Source organism: Lithobates pipiens, unplaced genomic scaffold, assembly GCF_037356315.1.
Source record: "Lithobates pipiens isolate NorthernLeopardFrog02 unplaced genomic scaffold, aLitPip1_a1.2 Scaffold_25, whole genome shotgun sequence".
NCBI lineage: Eukaryota > Metazoa > Chordata > Amphibia > Anura > Ranidae > Lithobates > Lithobates pipiens.
In genome coordinates this window covers 82,051,634-82,072,357 of record NW_027507787.1, presented here as the reverse complement: position 1 = coordinate 82,072,357, position 20,724 = coordinate 82,051,634, and the positions used below count along the sequence as shown (strand labels likewise).

The 20,724-nt window shown below is 44.9% G+C and overlaps 1 protein-coding gene across 2 annotated transcripts in view; it reads right to left on the bottom strand.

Moving 5' to 3' along the window:
* Positions 1–17,848, bottom strand: part of OPN4 (opsin 4) — a 174,803-nt gene extending 156,955 nt beyond the window's left edge. The window contains exon 1 of one of the 2 annotated variants that reach the window (XM_077454605.1): positions 17,555–17,848. In XM_077454605.1, coding sequence (XP_077310731.1) covers positions 17,555–17,701 — 147 coding nt within the window. In that variant the 5' untranslated portion in view covers positions 17,702–17,848. The remainder of the gene's footprint in view (positions 1–17,554) is intronic. The other variant, XM_077454604.1, reaches the window with a different exon arrangement.
* Between the last annotated feature and the right edge of the window lie 2,876 nt (positions 17,849–20,724).

Genomic DNA, 20,724 nt, shown 5'->3' with positions numbered 1-20,724 from the left:
TGTGCTGTAACCTCTAGCAACCAGTCAGTCAGGTGGTAATGATACACTGTAACCTCTGGCAACCAATCGCAATAGCTGCCTGATCTGATTCAATAAACTAATTTTGAGTCTAGCTGCTATTGTATGTCTCAGAGCATGTGGAGAGCAAAACTGCATGGGGGGGGCGCCAAGAAAAGTTTTGCCCAGGGTCCAATCAATATTAAAGATGGCCCTGCAGATGTGCATGCAGTAGCAAAACGAGATATGGCTAACAGTAATGACAAAACAAAAAGTTAAACGATAGCAAGAAATATACTGTAAATAGATGAACAGTAGCAAATAATATACCATGGAAACAAATAATTGGCATAGAGAGCAACCCCACCTAAACCCTATGCTGGGACAGTTCTAAATAAGGGGAGCCACGCCACCATAACAGTTCAGCAGTCAGTTATATATGCTTTCTCTTCTGCTGGCCAGCTTGTTGAGGTCAAACTCTTATGTCAGAGCGCTCAGAATAATGGGTCACTTATAAAGGAACTGGCTCTGTGTCAAAAACCATGAAATCAGACCGAGACAGAAGTACAGTTAAATCACACTCGTTTAATAATAAAAGTAAAAAGAACAAACGTAGTCAAAACATAGCCAAAGTTCAGTAACTGGAACAGATAATCACCCAAGCAGAAGCCAGGGATCAAAGTAGTGGAACAGCAAGCAGGATCTGGAGCCAGAAGGGATGTTAGCAATTCCAGTCTTTAAACAGGAACGCAGGAGATAGTTTTTTTGTGATGTGACCAAGACAAAGGCAGAGCTCTTCTTGACTGGATGGCTTAAGTAGGCAGGAATGACGAGTAGGGTCATCAACAGCTGAGTAACTGTGGAGAGAGATGGGAGCTGGCAATTAGCTGACAGCTGAGCAGCCAGCTCAGAGAAGGAAGGGCTCAGCCCTGACAGTACCCCCTCCTCAACGACCCCTCCCCTTCAGAGGACCACCAGGCTTGAGGGGAAAGCATCTGTGAAAATCACGGAAGAGGACAGGGGCATGTAGGTCTGAGAATGAGACCCAAGGGCATTCCTCCGGACCGTACCCTTTCCAATGCACCAGGTACTGTATGCATCCACGGAACCTACAGGAGTCAACAATGGACTGTACTTCATACTCCTCATGGTTCTCAACTTGTACAGGGTGAGGATGTGGCACCGAGGTGGTAAAGCAGTTGCAGACTAAAGGCTTTAATAAGGAGACATGAAATACATTCAAAATACACATATTAGAAGGAAGGTCTAATACATAAGCCACAGGGTTAATCCTTCAATGAATACGGAAAGGCCCAATAAACCAAGGTGCGAACTTCAGTGAGGGAACACGGAGTCAGAGGTTGCAAGATGACAGCCAGACCCTGTACCCAACCTGGTAGGAAGGCGCAGGCAGCATGGAGTCTCTACCTATCATTAGAATGCACAAAGCCTCCTGGATTTGTGGTCAAAAATATAGCAACAAAGGAATTGCTCTAAGGACTGATTGACTCGTTCTGCGGCCCCATTAGACTGCGGGGGATACGCAGAGGAGAAAGCAAGCTGAATTCCCAACTGTACAAAAAAGGCTTGCCAGAACCGGGACACAAACTGGCTACCCCTGTCCGAGATAATCACCTTGAGTAGCCTATGTAAGCAAAAGATTTTCCAAGCAAAAATGGAAACCAGTTCCTTAGAAGTGGGCAACTTCTTAAGTGGAATACAATGACAGATCTTTCAGAACCGGTCAACTGCCATAAGGATAACAGTGTTGCCTTGGGAGTTGGGAAAACTCCACAATGAAATCCATAGACAGGTGGGTCCCGGGCCTCTCTCCATTGTGTATGGGTTGTAGGAGGCCCACTGGAAGGTGTCATGGAGTCTTACTCTGAGCACACATGGAAAAGGCAGCTACGAAGCCAGTTACATCAGCACGTAGACTAGGTCACCAGAATTGTTGGGAAATGGCCCGAATGAGTTGGTTCTTCCCAGGGTGGCCAGCTGCATTGGGAGAATGGTAAGTCTGGAGCACGGCAGTACGGAGGCTCTCTGGAACAAAGCAGCGGTCACAAGGTTTCTCAGGAGGAGCATGGACCTGAGCAGCAAGAATTTTGTCACCCAAAGGAGAAGTGAGACTGGTGCGAACCGTAGCCAGAATACGATCAGGAGGAATCACAGGATTCGGAACCTCCCCAACTTGGAAGTGGAGGAAATTTGTTGTGAAAAGGCATCAGCCCTTACATTCTTAGTACCGGGTAAGAATGAGACAATGCAATTGAACTTGACATTGTGTCCTTCTGGGAGAGAGGCATTTAGCCTCAGACAAGAATGTGAGATTCTTATGGTCAGTAAGAATGAGAACCCGGCACAGTGGTACCCTTGAGGAGATGTCTCCATTCTTTCAGGGCTAAAATGATCGCCAACAGCTCTCTGTCACCAATCTTGTAATTGGTGACAATTTCTTGGAAAAGTAGTCACAAGGATGCATAGTGCTCTGAGAGGTTGGACTTGAGACAGAAGGGTGCCCACACCAGTCTCAGAAGTATAAACCTCAAGGATAAAAGGTAGCATGGGATCAGGATGTGCCAACACAGGAGCAGAAACAAAGGCAGCCTTGAGACTCTCAAAGGCCTTAATGGACTCTAGAGACCAACTCTGTGGGTTACCGTCATTTCTGGCCATATCAGTTAGGGGCTTGACCAGAGATGAAGAGTTACAAATAAACTTCCGATAATAGTTGGAAAAGCCCAGGAAATGCTGCAGAGGACGTAAACCCATGGTTCAGGGCACTGTAGGACTGCCGAAAGTTTCTCTGTGTCCATCGAAAAACCAGCAGTGGCAATGACATAGCCCAGGAATTTACCCTGTTCTTGATGGAACTCGTACTTCCCCAGTTTACAATATAGACTTTTCTCTCTTAGTTTCTGAAGCACAGACATCTGTGTGGTGGCTCTCCAAGGACTTGCAAAATATGAGGATATGATCGAGATAAACCAACACACATAACTGCAACAAATTTCGGAGGACATCGTTAATAAATTCCTGGAAAACTGCTGGGGCGTTACAAAGGCAAAAAGGCATTATGAGGTACTCATAATGGCCTGTTCTGGTATTAAATGCAGTTTTCCACTCGTCACCCTCCTTAATCCTCACGAGATTGTATACCGCTCTCAAATCAAGCTTTGTGAAAACCGTTGCTCCCTTGAGGTGGTCAAATAACTCTGTAATCAATGGAATCAGACATTCTTAATCGTGAAACGATTGGGACCCCTATAATCAATACAAGGTCTTAGTTCACCACTCTTCTTCTTCACAAAGAAGAAACCAGCACCAGCAGGAGACAAAGATTTGCGGATGAAACCTTGAGAAAGTGTGTCTGCAACATATTCTTCCATGGCCTTATCCTCCAAGACCGACAAAGGATAAACCTGGTCACAAGGGGATATGGTACCAGGTTGAAGATCAATTGCACAATCATACGGCCGGTGTGGAGGCAAACTACCCGCTTGACCTTTGTCAAAGACATTGCTAAAATCGTGGTACTCCACCGGCAGAGAGAAGAGTGAAGAGGTGCATAGGACCTTGGCTACCTTCCGGAAGCATGTCTCACTGCATTGAGGTGACAAGGAAAGAAACTCAGCATGGAGCCAATCAAAATAGAGGTTGTGCCTCTGTAACCAAGCATAACCAACAACCAGTGGAAACTTGGGTAAGGAAATAACTTGGAAATAACTTGGAATTGGATTATCTCATAGTGAAGGGCCCCTATGGCTATGGACAATGGAACAGTCTCCTGAGTCACATGGGCAGGCTGTAGAGGTCTCCCATCAAGAGCCTCAATGGCAAGTGGAGTGTCACACAGCTGAAGCGGAATCGAGTGCTTCAATACAATGGCAGCATCAATGAACAGGCCTGCAGCTCCAGAGTAGATTAAAGCCTGTATCTCAATGGACGACTCAGCCCAAGAAAGATTAACCGAAACCTGGGGCTTATCCTTCTGGATAACTGGGAATGAAACAATGCCACCTAAGGTCTGTTCATGACAGGACCTCAAGGTTCGTACGTTCTCTGGACAGGTAGGACAAGACTTCAAAAAGTGACTTGCCTGGCGACAATAAAGGCACAATCTCTCCCTCCTCCTAAAGGCTCTCTCATCTGCAGAGAGACACGTGAAGCCCAAGTGCATGGGTTCATCTTCACTGACCGACTCGTACCAGGAGGTAAGGGAGGTGAGGGAGGCATGGGTGGGACTGCAAAGCTCGGAGATAAATATACAGAAGGTTTCTGCAAGTGCTCCTTAAAAGAGTCTTTCTCTGAGTCTGGAGTCAATAAGGATGGCAAACGTGATCAACTTCTCCAGCTCAGTGGGTATATCTCGGGCTGCTGTCTCATGCTTGATGGAATTCTAGAGATCATGAGAAAAAGCAGCCACACCTCATTGTTCCAAGCGACCTCTGCTGAAGGAGTACGGAATTCAATGGCGTAGTCGGCAACAGTTCTTGTACTCTGTTTGATGGACATGAGGCACTTAGCAGCAGAAGCGGAGTGTCAAATACCCTTTTAAAGGAGGCCACAAACTCAGAGTAACTCAAGGCAACAGGTTTTTGCATCTCCCATAGAGGGTTTTCCCAGGCCAAGGCTCTCTCAGAAATCAGATATCAGGAAACCTCCTTTGCTTCTGTCCATGGGAAATGCCTGGGGCAGCATCTCAAAGTATATCTCAACCTGGTTGATAAACTCCCTGCGTTGAACTGGATCGCCCCCAAATCGCTGGGGAAGCGGAGCATAACCAGACATACCTCTTGTAGAGGTAACACTCGAGGAGGGTGCATTCACAGAGACTGGCACAGCAGCAGGGGCGGTCTGCAACTCAGGTTGTACCGGAGCAGCTACAGTGGGAGATTCCAGGTGAGCCGTGTGACTCAGGAGTGTTTGTAGTGCTATGGAAAACTGATCCAATCTGGAAAAAATATTACCAACAAGTGGATTGACTGTATCTTCTGAATTCATGGCCTTCGCCTACTGTCAGAAACCATGAAATCAGACCGAGACAGAAGTACAGTTAAATCACACTTGTTTAATAATAAAAGTAAAAAGGACAAACATAGTCAAAACATAGCCAAAGTTCAGTAACTGGAACGGATAGTCAGCCAAGCAGGGATCAAAGTAGTGGAACAGCAAGCAGAATCTGGAGCCAGAAGGGATGTCAGCAAAGCCAGTCTTTAAAGGGGTTGTAAAGTAAAAATGTTTATTTTTTTAAAATAACAAACATGTCATACTTACCTCCACTGTGCAGCTCGTTTTGCACAGAGTGGCCCCGAACCTGCTCTTCTGGGGTCCCTCGGCGGCTGTCTCTGCTTCCTCCCGCAGGTGCTTCTCACGTTAATGCGAGCTCCCTCGCATTGGTGAGAAGCACTGTGGGCGCGCTCCCGTGATACAGCCGGCGGCTATAGCCGCTCGCTGTATCACAAGGCCCCGCCCCCCGGCGCGCTGCGTCATTGGATGTGATTGACAGCAGCGCGAGCCAATGGCTGCGCTGCTTTCAATCCATCCACTCCAGCCAATCAGCGGCCAGGCTGAGCGGCGAAGAGGACGGCGGGGGCGAGCGCGGGATTTTCGAGGGGTCAGGTAAGTAAAACGGGGGAACTGGGGGCGCCGGCAGTGTGAGATGTTTTTTCACCTTAATGCATAGAATGCATTAAGGTGAAAAAACATTTACCTTTACAACCCCTTTAAATAGGAACCCAGGGGATAGTTTCTTGTGATGTGACCAAGGAGAAGGCAGAGCACTTCTGGACTGGATGGCTTAAGTAGGCAGGACTGAGGAGCAGGGTCATCAACAGCTGGATAACTGTTAAGAAAGAGGAAGCTGGCAATTAGCTGACATCTGAGTGGCCAGCCCTGACAGACTGACGAGCAGTATATCATCAACAGGTGAGTCACTGTGGAGAGATAGGAGCTGGCAATTAGCTGACAGCTGAGCGGCCAGCTCAAAGGAGGAAGGACTGAGCCCAGCCCTGACATGCAAGGACTGTCATTCCTATCCTTGACCAACCAACTGGTCATCTCTTCTGTGTAGTAAATTGGTGCTTAAATCAAAAGTTTAAAAAATGGACACAAATGGAATCGGATGACATATGCATGTCCCTACAGGAACAGCATGGCTCAAAACTACCTTACCTAAATCTATTGGATGCTCTTACAGAATAATCTTATGGGTAACAAATTAAATATTATATACCTACCATTTGGCCATATCCCTCTCTTTCAATTTCAGTCAATGGAGAATTTCTCAAGGGTCTCGAACAAAGAGATTTGAAGGAGCTCCTAGAAGTACACATTTTGTGTACAGAACTTTATACCCTCTGGATGATGAGCCACTTCTGTAGCACCCATTAGCTACTGGAGGGCAATTAAGTTTGGACATTTCATGTAATGTATCCCTTGCCACCCTTTTCTTTCCAGAGGCCTCACTTTGTTCAAAAATCTTTGTCTAATTTCCACCTCCATAAAATACTATCTGTCACATAGTTACAGGCTGGGTTTGCCTCAGACCTATGGTAGCTACAAACCCAAATACTATCCCTATGCTCCAATAAACCAATCAAAAAATCTGTGACATTCAGCTTAGAGTTTTTATTTTCATGCACCATTCAACTTAGGACTTTGAATGATAAGAACTGCTCTTTGAACATGCAGTAGCAATATACATATTGCACCCTGACTTTTCAGGTCAGTGGCAGCTGCTGTTCAAAATTTTTGCGGGGGCACAAACAAACTGAAAAATTCTGAAAAAAACCCCATCAATTGCAGCCTCACTGTACTATCAATCACAGCCACTGTGCCATCAAACGCAGCCACTATGCCCATCAGTTGCCACCACTGTTCCATCAAATGCAGCCACTGTTCCCGTCAATTGCAGACACTGTACCATCAAACACAGCCACTGTGCCATCAAACGCAGCCACTGTGCCCATCAATTTCCGCCACTGTACCATCAAACGCAGCCACTGTACCAAGCAAACACAGCCACTGTACCATCAAGCTCAGCCACTGTACCCATCAAACACAGCCACTGTGCCATATCAAATGCTGCCACTGTACCCCTTCAAATACAGATACTGTGCCCATCTTATGCAGTCACTGTGCCTATCTTATGCAGCCACTGTGCCCCATCAAATGCAGCCACTGTGCAGCATCGAATGCAGCCTCACTGTGCTCCATCAAATGCAGCCTCACTGTGCTCCATCAAATGCAGCCTCACTGTGCCCCATCAAATGCAGCCTCACTGTGTCTCATACTCACCTTACAGGCAGCTCTGCTCGGGCCATGTGTTCCATGGAGCTGCCTGTGTCACTTCCGGTTCACCACTAGCATATGGAAACCGGAAGGGACCAGTTAACTAGAAGAACAAAGCTCCCGTCTGTAGGGCCGCGTACACACGCGGGGACTGTTCGCTCAACTTTGTCCGCTGAACAGTGTTTCGGCGGACAGTCCGCTCGTGTGTGGGCTTTCAGCGGACAGTTTCAGCGGACAGTCTGCTGAACAAAGTTTTTCGGAAATTCCGAAAAACTGTCCGCTGAAACTTTGTTTCAGCGAACAGTCCCCTCGTGTGTAGGCTTGTTCGTCAAACTAAGTTCCGCGCATGCTCAGAAAGGATTTACACGCCGAAGTTTGCATTGCAGTGTATAGGACGTCGTTTTCTAGTCCCGTCGTACGTGCCGTTCACGTCATCGCGCACGGTTTCAGCGGACTGTTCGTTCGTCGTGTGTGGGCAAGTCCGTCCATGCTAATTTTGAGCGGACTGTCCGCTGAAACTGTTTGACGGACAAAGTTGAGCGAACAGTCCCCGCGTGTGTACGCGGCCTAGCAATACTACGGGCGGAAGCTGTTCGCCGCTTTGGAATGCGCCACAAAGCAGGTCAAAAGCCTGCAAATGAACTGCCTCATCTGTAATCTCGTAATTGCATTGATGTGACACTTCCCAAATTTTTTTTTAAAGGGGCCTTTTTTTGTGGCTGCTGGGTGGGGGGTGGTGCCTGTGCGCCCCCCTATGAATGGGCCACCATTGTCAAGTAATGCATGCTCTGTATGACACATGCTATGGCAAATCCATGCCTTGTTGTTCACCTTTTTGCGTATGCTACATACTTGGATCTCTGAGAGATAAAGTCCACTCATATAATAGCAACATATATATGCTGACTTGAAAGATAAAAAATCCTCTGTACGATTAAATGCTAGGCCATATTCTATACCTCATTGTTCACCTTATTGTGCTATATTTTGACATGAATGTACTCATGGTATGTCTAAATAACCAATTAAAAAAGAAAAGTGCATTCATTTAAGGTATGGGCTCCTGAGCTTTCCCAACCTAATGATCACCCTATTTGAGTTTAAAACACACAACTCAATCACAGATCTAGTGTATCTGCCTGGAGTTTGCATGTTCTCCCTGTTTCTGTGTGGGTTTCCTCCAGGTACTCCAGTTTCCTCCCACCCCCCCCCCCCCCCCAAAGACATGCTGGTAGGTTAATTGGCTCCTAGCTAAATTGGCCCTAGTATGTGTACATATGAATGTGAATTAGAGACCTTAGATTGTAAGCTCTTTGAGGGCAGCGACGGATGTGAATGTACAATATATATGTAAAGTGCTGTGTAAATTGGCGGTGCTATATAAATAACTGCAATAAATAAATGGTCCTAACACCTCTTCTACGGTACTCTAGTAATTTCCTCCAGATTGCACAGTATGTGCTATCTTCTTTAGAAGTGATTTGGCTGCACGTTTGTGATGGTAATAGAGAAGACTTGAATATGGTAATAATGCTCTATGGAACCCTAGGCGTGGGGACCCAGTTGCAAATGTAAGCTCTGCTACCTCTGTTTCCTTATCACTCCCAGTGATAATCATAGTCTTTAGTTTACATTGCTAGCTGGTAATCGGCTGGATATAAGTCATACACACTTGAGAAGTGGCATTACCTTTGTACACATTTCATTATTTTTTTTATTTATTTTTTTCGTTTTGTGGACAGCTTATTTGCAGTATTTCTCATGCAGAAACGTGTAATGCTCTTTTCTATGAGTGATTGAAAAACTATCCTTAAATCATTCAGAAGGTTCCAATTCATTGCTAGTATTTGCCCACATTTTCTAAGTTAGTTAGGCCTCTTTCACACTACAGATCTGTTCAGGTCCGCCTCTCAGTTTTTCAGGCGGACCCGAACGGATGCTCCATAGAGGTCTATGGAGCGTCGGATGTCAGTGTCGGATGTCAGCGGTGACATGTCCACTGACATCCAACCTGCTCTGATCCGAAAAAGTGTGACGGAGGAAAAACCTACTTTTCTATCCGCCATCGGATAGGATCGGGTGACGATGGACACTGCGGTCCGTCGTCATCCGATCTCCCATAGGGGAGAGCGGCACTTCCTGCAAGCGTATATCCACGGGGCAGATCATCACTGATCCGCCTCGTGTGAAAGGACCCTTACTGTTATGCAGCGTACACATGACCAGACTTTTCCCGGCCGACTAGGTCCGACGGAGTCATTCCGTTGGATAGTCCAATCGTGTGTGGGATAGTCCAATCGTTATTCTTTAAAAAAATCTGACAGACCTAGAAATTGAACATGTTTCAAATCTGGCCGACGGACTCAATTCCTATCGGGAAAACTGTTTGTCCGTATGCTGGTCCAACGGACCAAATACAACGCAAGGGCAGTTATTAGCTATTTGCTATTGACCTTCCTTTTCTAGTCCCATCGTACGTCATCATGTTCAAAACTAACAGACTTTCAAACAGATTTTAGTCTGTTCATGTGTGGGCAAGTCTGTTCGCTTGGAAGTCCATCGTAACTCCGTCGAAAGTCCGTTGGGTAGACCGTCGGACCTTTTCTGCTAGAAAGTCCAGTCCTGTGTACGCAGCATTAACCACTTGCCACCCGCCATATAGCAGAATGACGGCGGCAAAGTGATTTCAATATCCTGACCGGATGTCATATGATGTGATCAGGATATTAAGCCGCTGCGTGCCCCTGGGGGCTCGCATCGCGGTGATCATTGTTGCGGTGTATCAGTCTGACACACCGCAACTATGATCTCGGTAAAGAGTCTCTGACGGAGACTCTTTACCATGTGATCAGCCGTGTCCAATTGCGGCTGATCACAGTGTAAATAGAGCCGGTGATCTTCTTTTCCTCACTCGCGTCTGTCAGGCGCGAGTAGACCCATCCATGCTCATCCGTGCTGCCTATCCATGCCCATCCGTGCCACATATCCACACCCATCTGTGCTGCTTATCCATGCCAATCTGTGCCACCTATCAGTGCCTATCTGTTTCGCCTATCAATTCCGCGTATCAGTGCCACATATCAGTGCCACTTCATTGGTGCCACAACATCGGTGCCCATCAGTGCTGCCTTATCAGTGCCTGTCACTGTAGCCCTGTCAGTGCCCATCAGTGAAGGAGAAAACTTATTTACAAAGTTTTGTAACTGAAACAAAAAAAAACATTTTCAAAATTTTCGGTTTTTTTATTTGTTTAACAGAAATTAATAATCCCAGAGGTGATCAAATACCACCAAAAGAAAGCTCTATTTGTGGGAACAAAATTATAAAAATGTAGTTTGGGTACAGTGTAGCATGATCGCGCAATTGTCATTCAAAGTGCGACAGCGCTGAAAGCTCAAAATTCATCTGGGCAGGAAGGTGTATAAGTGCCCAGTATTGAAGTGGTTAAACAGCCCATTGAAATCTAAATAAAGTTGCTTTAAGAAAGCAGTCCACGTATGACCACCCTATTATAGTACATCTACAAACAGTGATACTATTCTAATTTATGAGAACACTAAAGCTGGATCATATATGTAGTAAACTGAGAGTAACAAAAATCAAACTTGCTGCGACCTATTATCCAGTTACAATATATGCAGCTAACTAAAGAAAAGAGGATTGCTATTTTAACTACTGTTATATTAAAGTTCCTACAGTCTTTTTTTTTTAAAGCCAAACAATGGGAAAAGTAGAATCCAGTGGGCCTCCTGCTCAATGCAAGGGTTCAATGCTTGTTTGGGTCTAGGGCAAGAGTCTCCAAACTATGGCCCTCCAGTTGTTCAGGAACTACAATTCCCATCATGCCTAGTCATGTCTGTGAATGTGAGAGTTTTAAAATGCATCATGGGATGTGTAGTTCTGCAACAACTGGAGGGCCGTAGTTTGGCGAACCCTGGTCTAGGAGAAGGGAAAATCCATTATATTTAGCCAATCCTCCACCTCCAATAGCAGAAGGTGCTTCCTTATGCCCTGGCAGTGGATTGTTCCTTGGCATCCTCCTTTCCAAAGCAGAGTTACGGGCCCTGCATCAGTTCTGGATAATGTCAGAGGACATTTTACTGTGGAAGCATAAGGAAGTCTGGCCTTGCAGCCTGGAGGGAGTCTGTAAAGACAGAGGATTGGGTAATGCCGCGTACACACGTAGCGGACTATCCGACGGACTTAGTCTGGCGGACTTACCGCCAGACTGTCCGTCTGACTTTCTGAACGGGCTACTTGCCCACACCCGGCACTTTTTCAGCGGACTAATACGGCGTACTAAGTCCACCATACTATCCGCCCTACTTTTGAAATGAACGGACTCGTCCACACACGCGGAGGAAAGTCCGCTCATTTCGACTGGGTCTCCAGGTAGGCGAAGGAGACGTCGCTGGCCCCGCCACCTGGTATGGACTTAAAGGGGAACCCCAACGCCGAAAAAATGTACCCCTACCCATTCACCTGTGAAAAAAAGTACAAAAAAAACACAACACAGGGTACAAATAGTTTATTGCACAGCTCCGGGGGTCTTCCGTCTTCGGGGGTCTTCTAGCCGGACTCCTCCACTATCTTCTGCTAGCTCTTTTGGTAGCGGAGGAGCCCGGCTTTCTTCCTCGCCGTCGGCCTCTTCTTCCGACTTCGGGGGTCTTGTCCCCCTCTTCTGGGGTCTTGTCCCCCTCTGCGGTTCTTCTACCGGGCCACCGCGCCTTCTTATAGCTCTTTTACAGGCGGTGGCCCGATCTTCTGTCGCCACTGTCGTCGTCGCCGCCGCCTTCTGTTCTTATGTTCTTCTCTTCTTCTCTTCAGATGTTGACTCGTCGCATCCTCCGCTCACAATGGCTCCGACGTGATGCGCGGCGACTTGTATAGGGACATCACCGGATGATGTCCCCGACCATTATGGTTATAGAGGATGCTGGGACTGTGACATCATAATAGGCGGGGACATCATCCGGTGATGTCCCTATATAAGTCGCCGCGCGCCTGGTCCCCATCATTGTGAGCAGAGGGAGCGACGAGTCAACATCTGAAGAGGAGAAGAGAAGAAAAGAACAGAAGGCAGTGACGACGACAGTGGAGACAGAAGACCGGGGACAAGACCCCCGAAGTCAGAAGAGGCCGGCGGCGCGGAAGAAAGCCGGGCTCCTCTGCTAGCAAAAGAGCTAGCAGAAGATAGCGGAGGAGTCCGGCCAGAAGACCCCCGAAGACAGAAGACCCCCAGAGCTGTGCAATAAACTATTTTTACCCTGTGTTGTGTTTTTTTTGTACTTTTTTTCACAGGTGAATGGGTAGGGGTACATTATACACCATACTCATTCACATAGGGTGGGGGGCCGGTATCCGGGGGCCCCCTTATGAAAGGGGGCTCCCGGATTCTGATAAGCCCCCCGCCCGCAGACCCCGACGACCAACGGCCAGGGTTGTCGGAAGAGGCCCTTGTCCTCATCAACATGGGGACAAGGTGCTTTGGGGTGGGGGGGCCGCGCGGCCCCCCCTTCCCCAAGGCACCTCCCATGTTGAGGGCACGCGGCCTGGTACGGCTCAGGAGGGGGGGCGCTCGCTCGTTCCCGCCTTTCCTGGCCGGCCGGGTAGCGTGCTCGGACAAGGGTCTGATGTGGAACTGGGGGGAACCCCCACGCCGATTTTTTCGGCGTTGGGGTTCCCCTTTAAGTCCATACCAGGTGGCGGGCCAGCGACGTCTCCTTCGCGGGCCTCGCCTACCTGGAGACCCGCTCAAAATGAGCGTACTTTTCTCCGAGCGGGAAAAGTCCATTAATTTCAAAAGTACAGAGGACTGGCATACGCACGGCTGAATTGTCTGCCGAAATGCGAGTCCAGCAGGAAGATTGGAGTGCAAAACTACTTTCTAAGTCCGCCGTACTTTCGGGTCAAAAAAGTCTGCCGGAGGCTACACACAGGGGGGATTGTCCAGCGGACTTGAGTTTGCCGGACTTTTCCACCCGATTGTTTGATCGTGTGTACGCGGCATAAGAAGAAAACAGCTTTTTGTGGCCCCTAGACCTAAACAGGAATTTAACTATTGCACTGAATGGGTGGACCTTGTCTAGGCCATGAAAAAATACAGACGATTTTTAAAAAAAAAACAATATTTTTTACTTTCTGCTTTAAAACATATCCAATAAAAATGTTTTCAAAATCAAATTTCTTCATAAATCTAGGCCAATATGTTTTCTGCTACGTGTTTTTGGTAAAGAAAATCCCATTAAGCGAATAAGCGTGTATTGATTGGTTTACATGAATGTTATAGTGTCTTCAAACTATGGTATATATTTATGGAATTTCTATTCATTTATTTTCATACTAGTAATGGCGGTGATCAGTGACTTATAGCAGGACGGCAATATTGCTGTAGACAAGTGGACACTAAATGCCACTTTGTGGTAATCCGTGACACTAATACAATGATCAGTGCTAAAAATATGCACTGTTACTGTACTAATGACACTTGCTGGGAAAGGGTTAAACATCTAGGGCGATCAAAGGGTATACTGTGTGCCTAGCCCATGTTTTTGTGACGTGTGTGCTGCTTTTACTAGAGGAAGAGATGGGTTTTATTCCCTGCTTTGAATACACAGAACCATTTCTTCCCCCCTGCCAGAACTGAGATCTGCCTTGTTTACGTAGGCAGTTCTCTATTCTGTGTGTTTTACTGATGATTGGCGGGTGCCAGCAGACATCTAGGGCCCAGCACCAGCAAACTGGCGTCTGCTGTGATTTATCACAGCAGAAGCAGGCCGTCGTTGGTGAGCCCCCTAAGCAGAAGTGCAGAATTCTGTATATATACGTGATTCTGGTGATTCTGCACAGGAGAGCCCCCCTGTAGCAGTAAATCTGCTATGGAGTGAATAGCAAGTGGTTAAATTAACTGTTTACTCTTAACATTAACCTTGCAACCTGATCCACTACAGTAGACACTGTAGTAAAATCTGCTCGTTATCTCTCTTTTTTTATTACACACGTACTTATTGGAGTAAATCATGCTGGAGAGTCTGGCTTAATAGGGATAAAAACATTTTTTTTTTATCCCTATATGTGTCTTTATCAGTGAAATTGGCCCTCTGTTTGTCCAGGTGACCACCGTAGGTGAGGGAAAACCCAAAATTTGAGTCGTCTCCAGAATATGAAAATAGGGGAAATCTTTCAGGACTCAGAAGGGACACTTGTTCTGGTGGCAACTGTCTAAGAGAGGATTTACATAACTCTCAGAGATTTCCTGCCACTTCCCTAAGAACAGAGTTCCCTCTGGCGAAAAAAAATAAAAAATTAAAAGTCAGCAGCTACAAATACTGTAGCTGCTGACTTTTAATATATGGACACTTACCTGTCCAGGGAGCCCGCGATGTCGGTACCCCAGAGGATCTTCAGTTTGACTCCCGGATGCTGCCGCCACCATTCCTGGTAAGGGAACCAGGCAGTGAATACTTTCGGCTTCACTCCTGGTTCCCTACTGTGCATGCATGAGTTGCGGTGCACAGTCTGATTGGTCCCTGCTGTCTTGTGGGACATGTTTGTCTCCCAGAAGACAGCAGGGGCGAAGGAGCATATGCTTAGTTTGCTGCACAATGTGCAGTGATCTTCCCCGGAAGTGGGAGCAAATACCTGGATTTGACAGGTATCTGCTCCCCCCTACCCCCTGAAAGGTGCCAAATGTGACACTGGGGGGGGGGGGGGCAGCGGAAGTTCCATTTATGGGTGGAATTCCACTTTAAAGCAGTTCTTCACCCCGTTTCCAAAAAATTTTAAGACAACAGCTACAAATAATGTAGCTTTTGACTTTTAAAATAAGGACACTCACGTGTCCAGGGGTCCAGCACCGTCCACACCTGAACTGTTTTTTGCCGGTCTAACAATCTCAGGGGTCGGCATGTTTACTGTGGCCAACTGGTTGTGATTCCTTGTGGCTTCACAGCCAGGTGCCCACTGCACATGTGTGATCTACGCTGTGCTTTGTGAATGATCCCACAGCCCTCTGAGACCTGTGACATGCCCCAGAAGGTTGCGGTGTGGGGGAAGAGAACTTCCAGTGGATGCATCTGGGAACCAACCTTCCTTGTATACAAGCCAGGAATGGTGAAACATGTCATGGAAGGATGGTTCCCAGGTAGAGACATTGTGGTATGCAGTTATTTTGTTGACAACAATTAATAAATACAGCAAGAGTGGAGTGTGGATAATACATTTTTTTCATAAGCTCCTGTTTGTTTTTTAAAACTTTGATTCACTCAGTTCACAAGCATCGTGTCCCCTCTGTATAAGGTGCCTCAAAGAAGCATATTGTCCCCTCTGTATAAGGTGTCTCATACAAGCATAATGTCCCCTCTGTATAAGGTGTCTAATACAAGCATAGTGTCCCCTCTGTATAAGGTGTCTCATACAAGCATAGTGTCTTCTCAGTATAAGGTGCCTCAAACAAGCATAGTGTTGCCTATGTATAAGGTGTCTCAAACAAGCATAGAGCCCCTTCTGTATAAGTTATCTCACGCAAGCATAATGCCCCCTCTGTATAAGGTATCTCATACAAGCATAGTGCCCCCTCTGTATACGTATCTCATGCAAGCATAGTGCCCCCTCTGTATAAGTATCTCATGCAAGCATAGTGCCCCCTCTGTATAAGTATCTCATGCAAGCATAGTGTCCCCTCTGCATAAGTTGCCTCACACCAAACTTAAATGCTTGGAAAATACACCTCTTATACTCAACCCCAGCTAAGAGCCTTCAACACCTGCTGAACATTGGGGTACACTGTGCCTATCACTAAAAGTACATCAACAAAACCAGCTGAAAGAGCCTCTCACCATGCCCACAATAAGCACATACTTCAACCTTTGTGTCTTATTTTTTCAGGAGTCACTGCTATTATTCAAGGAAAAGACTCTTCCCTATGCAAACAAGCCCTGCCACCTCTTTTGGTGACTTCTTCTGTGGCAGTCCACGCAATAGCATGGCTCTGAAATTTTAGTTACAGTAGGCCACAATATGATTGTTAACGTTTAAAAAAAAATTGTTTGCACCAAAAAAAAAAAATTTGTACAAAAAAATTTGGTCACAAAAAATTAGTCGTGTTATGTCTTGTTTATTATTTTATAGTGTGTTTACCTGTAATTCTACATTAACCCACAAGCACTCCTATTTTACCCTTGAATTTGCTCTTCTAAACCACTTAGCACCTACATCAGTCTTCATAGGTTTCAACCTCGAATGCACACATTTGACTTCAAGATAAATGACAACTACATTTTTTTTTCATGGAATCACCTAACCTACACTGGAAAATGAATAGTTTAATATGCAGTAAATATCAAATGGTTTGTAAGATACGCTTTATCTATGTACTACAATAGTTTAAATTGTAATGAAGGTCATATGTAAAAGCCTCAATATTTTTTCTCTTATTTTTATTATTTTCGATTAGTTTTATTCAACAGTTTTCACTAAGTGATTTTTTTTTTGTCTTTTTATTTTACAAGACAACACAAACAGCTGTGCTGCACTATGAAAAAGAAAAAAAAGAAGTGTTGCGCTGTCATCAAAAAAAGTGCTAAATTAATTAATTTGGATAAATACTAACCAGCAATTACTCACAAAGTGTTGATTAGTGTAAATAACAATTCATCCAATTAGTATAAATGCAATTTAAATTCATAAAGACCGTGCTATCATATGCTGTACTATGACCACAATATATATATAACAAAAATATAACAAAACCGCACAACTTTCATTGTCTTCATATTATTAATAAAGCCTACTGGGATATATTTTTAAAGTAACTGAGCTTGATAAAACAGATACTTACTGTAATTAAAAATAAGCATTTTAGGTCAAATACAAATATTAAAAAAGAAAACCTTAGTGCCCATAGGTTGTCATTTTTTCAGCCTGTAGACATTTTAAATATCCATATTGTATATCGCTAATAAAATATTAAAATCAAAAATTAGTTTAGTTATTTGTAAAGTTGCAAATGTACATACACGATTTTTAGTTGTATATGTTTTGCTGCATGTAAATATGGTTTAGAGTTACATGAGATAAGATGACATAGGTTCAATTCATAAAGCAAATTCATCAGGTTAAAAAGCTTTATTTCATATTTAAGTGACACTTATTTTCTGGAGGGTCAATGAGATCTAAATATCACATTCACATGGCTAAAATACAGCTCTTTAACCTTGTGCTAGAGTTTTGTATATTATGCCATAGGTAGGATAGAACTTACCATAGTGGTGATGACTGGTGGTAGTTCCACAAGTCTGTATGAGCTCACTTCTGAACTATTCCAGGTGCTCATGGACTCCAGAATCCTAGTGCAGTTGGCATCTTGAGGAGGGCAAGTGATGCCCTTTCTAACAGACAAAGTGTTCATCCTTAGATTAAGTTAAGTTTCAGGGTCTGTTGACTGTATTTAGTAGTTCTGACAAGGATCTGCCTTTTCTGAAGCAGAGATGGAGATTGTTTATCTGTGCAGCTGCAGATAACTGCTTTCATGTGCTGCTGCCAGGAGGCAGAGATGAAGCCTCCCTTTAAATATAAGAGCATGTACTGGCCGCACATGCTCATTGAATGTCTGCTCTCATTCATACTACAATTACATGATGCCATTCAAAGACACTTCTTGTCTGTATTCTTTTTGATCTTAGCAAATTAAAATCAGCCATATCATGTATTAAGATAATGTGCTTTGAAAGGCAGTCAAAGACAGGTTGACCTGCTTATGAATACTTAGGAATGTGTTGTCATCTTTTTCCTTAGAGACAATTTTCCATAATCTGTCGTTAGATAACACACCTTGCACTGATCCTGATTATTTAAGATAAGAGGAAGGAGCCATTTAGGAGCAAAAATAATTAGGTCATCATCAGCAATCTAACATTTTTTTTTTTTTTTTACTTTTCTTGGGATTTAAGAGTAAAAATCATATTTGTTAACTGCTTTATTAAATCAAGCAACGCTATCATAATGTGCTGCTCATAGTGTGACTATATCTTTTTGATATATGTGACATTGGAAAGTAGTGAAATTGACAATTTTATTTATGGCTGTCATTCTCTGTCTGATGACCTTATGCTTTTTTTACCCAATGGGGAATTATTATTCACGTATTTAAAACCTATATCATAAAAGGAAAAAAAAACTATTCCTGTAACTGCTTAACCCCTTTGCGCCTAAGGGGAAAACAAATCTTAAAGCGGGAGTCCCGCAAAATTTTTTTTTAAAAGTCAGCAGCTACAAATACTGCAGCTGCTGACTTTTAAAATAAGGACACTCACCAGTCTCCGGGGTCCAGCGATGTCGGCACCCGAGGCCCAACCGTCCCTCGATACTGCCGCCGCCATCTTCGGTAAGGGAATCAGGAAATGATTGCATTTCCTGATTGCAGCTTCACTTCCCAGTTTCTTACTGTGCATGCGTGAGTCTCGCTGTGCAATCCGAATGGTCCCTGCGGTCTATGGGACCTGTGTGTGTCCCTGCAGACAGCATGGCGGGACAATCAGAAGGGTGGACTCCCATGGGAGTCTATGCCTGGAAGTGGGTGCAAATACTTGTCTTAGACAGGTATCTGCTCCCCCCTCCCCCCTGAAAGGTGCCAAATGTGACACCGTTGGGGGGGAAGGTTCCCAAAAGCAGAGGTTCAATTTTTGTGTGAACCTCCTCTTTAATGCCTAAGCCCAATTTTGCAACTTTGACATGTGTTAGTAAAACTGTACATATCATCACAACTGCCTTGTGCATCCAGGTGGATTATACCTTGTTTTTTTTCAGCACATATTGGGCTTTCATTTAGTGGTAAATGGCAATGAATATCTCCTGATTACTTTTTATTATCAAAAGAAAACTAAAATAGAAAAAAAAATCTGTATGTTTCTTGCTACTACCATAACCTACCACCAAAAAACAATATAAATTCTCCTGCTCCTGGCGATTGCAGCAATACCACAGATGTGTATGTGATTTGTTGTTTGTACCCATAATACTGCCCAGAAATAATAGTGTGCATTTTTCTTTTTTTTATCCTAGCTAAAAGACACTGACAACAACACTAATTTATACTAATTTATAAAAAAAACATCTGTCCAAAAAAATACTGACCTTGACCTTTAACCCTGACATTAGCCTTTGATCCTGACCTTGACCCAAACACTAACCCTAGCACTGAACTAGATCAAACCTTGATCTAGTTACTTTTTTATTTATTTGTTTTTTAATTATTATTATTTATTTTTTCTACACACACTTTTTTTTTTTTCATCTCTGCAAGAAAAGAAAAAGATACAATGGATCTCTCTCATCCATTCACAGGGACAGAAAACACAGGGGTGGGCTTCCCAGTGACTCTTCACCAACATAACCAATCCGAAACTATCACAGCAATTAGTTGACCCGGAATCTCAAGTTCAGGGTCCCAATCGCTAGTATGGGGCCCAGGGCTCGCAGTGAGATCCCAGTCTTGGTGCTTTGAGTACGCCGTGTGGCCCACTCCAAGCAAATATGCGGCCCCACGGAAAAAAGCCCAGTCCAGTGTGAAAAAGCTAATACAGCAGAAAAGTAGTTGTGAAAAAAGCATTTTTGTTTTAACCAATCATTTTTGACATTCATTCTTCAGGGTTCGCACAAATGGGGGAGTGACAGGAGTGTGTCCTTTACCCACTGTATATATTTTGTGTAAAAGCTGACCTTCTTTCTATTTCTATTAATCCTAAACTTCAGGATTATAACCACTATCAAACTTTAGCTCCCTTTTCACAAGATCAAAATGCATGCTTATAAGTTTACCAAGGTAATGGTTTACCTTTTAATGTATGAACTCTTTTCTATCTTGTGTAGCACCCCCTAGCTGTGTTGCTAGAGTGCTAGGATTTTTGTTTGTTAGTGTAGGTAAATTTTAGGCTTGGCTGGTAGCCAAGCCTGTGTGTTTTCTGGGTCAGGGTTTGAGTGATTGAGGGAATGTAATGGAACCTTCTGGAAGAATGGGAGGGGAAGTAAGGTAGAGCTACCTAGAGTATTCTGAGGGCCCTGACCAATCCCCAACAGAAGGGTTGGCAGGGGGCAGGCCCCCTCAAATACTCTGGGTCAGCCCAGAAGGGGCAGTAGAGAGTTTGGGTGGAAGCTGAAGATGGAGTGTTAGGATTTCGTGGCCTTTGAGGGAGCTCCCCAGTCTGCACGGGTGACCTTGGGTCTGGGCTCAGATGCAGACAGGACCCTCTTCAAGACACAGTGGTGTTCTGGCCAGGAGACATGAGAGCAAGGAGAGGACAGTGGGAGAACACTGCCAGGCAAGTCTCCAGGAAGAAAAGGAACAGCCAAGAGGGCTGGTGAGTGACACACAGTCAGGAGTACTGGGAGGCATGCCTGAGAGGACTGGGATGGAGCAGTTGGTTATGGGTGCAG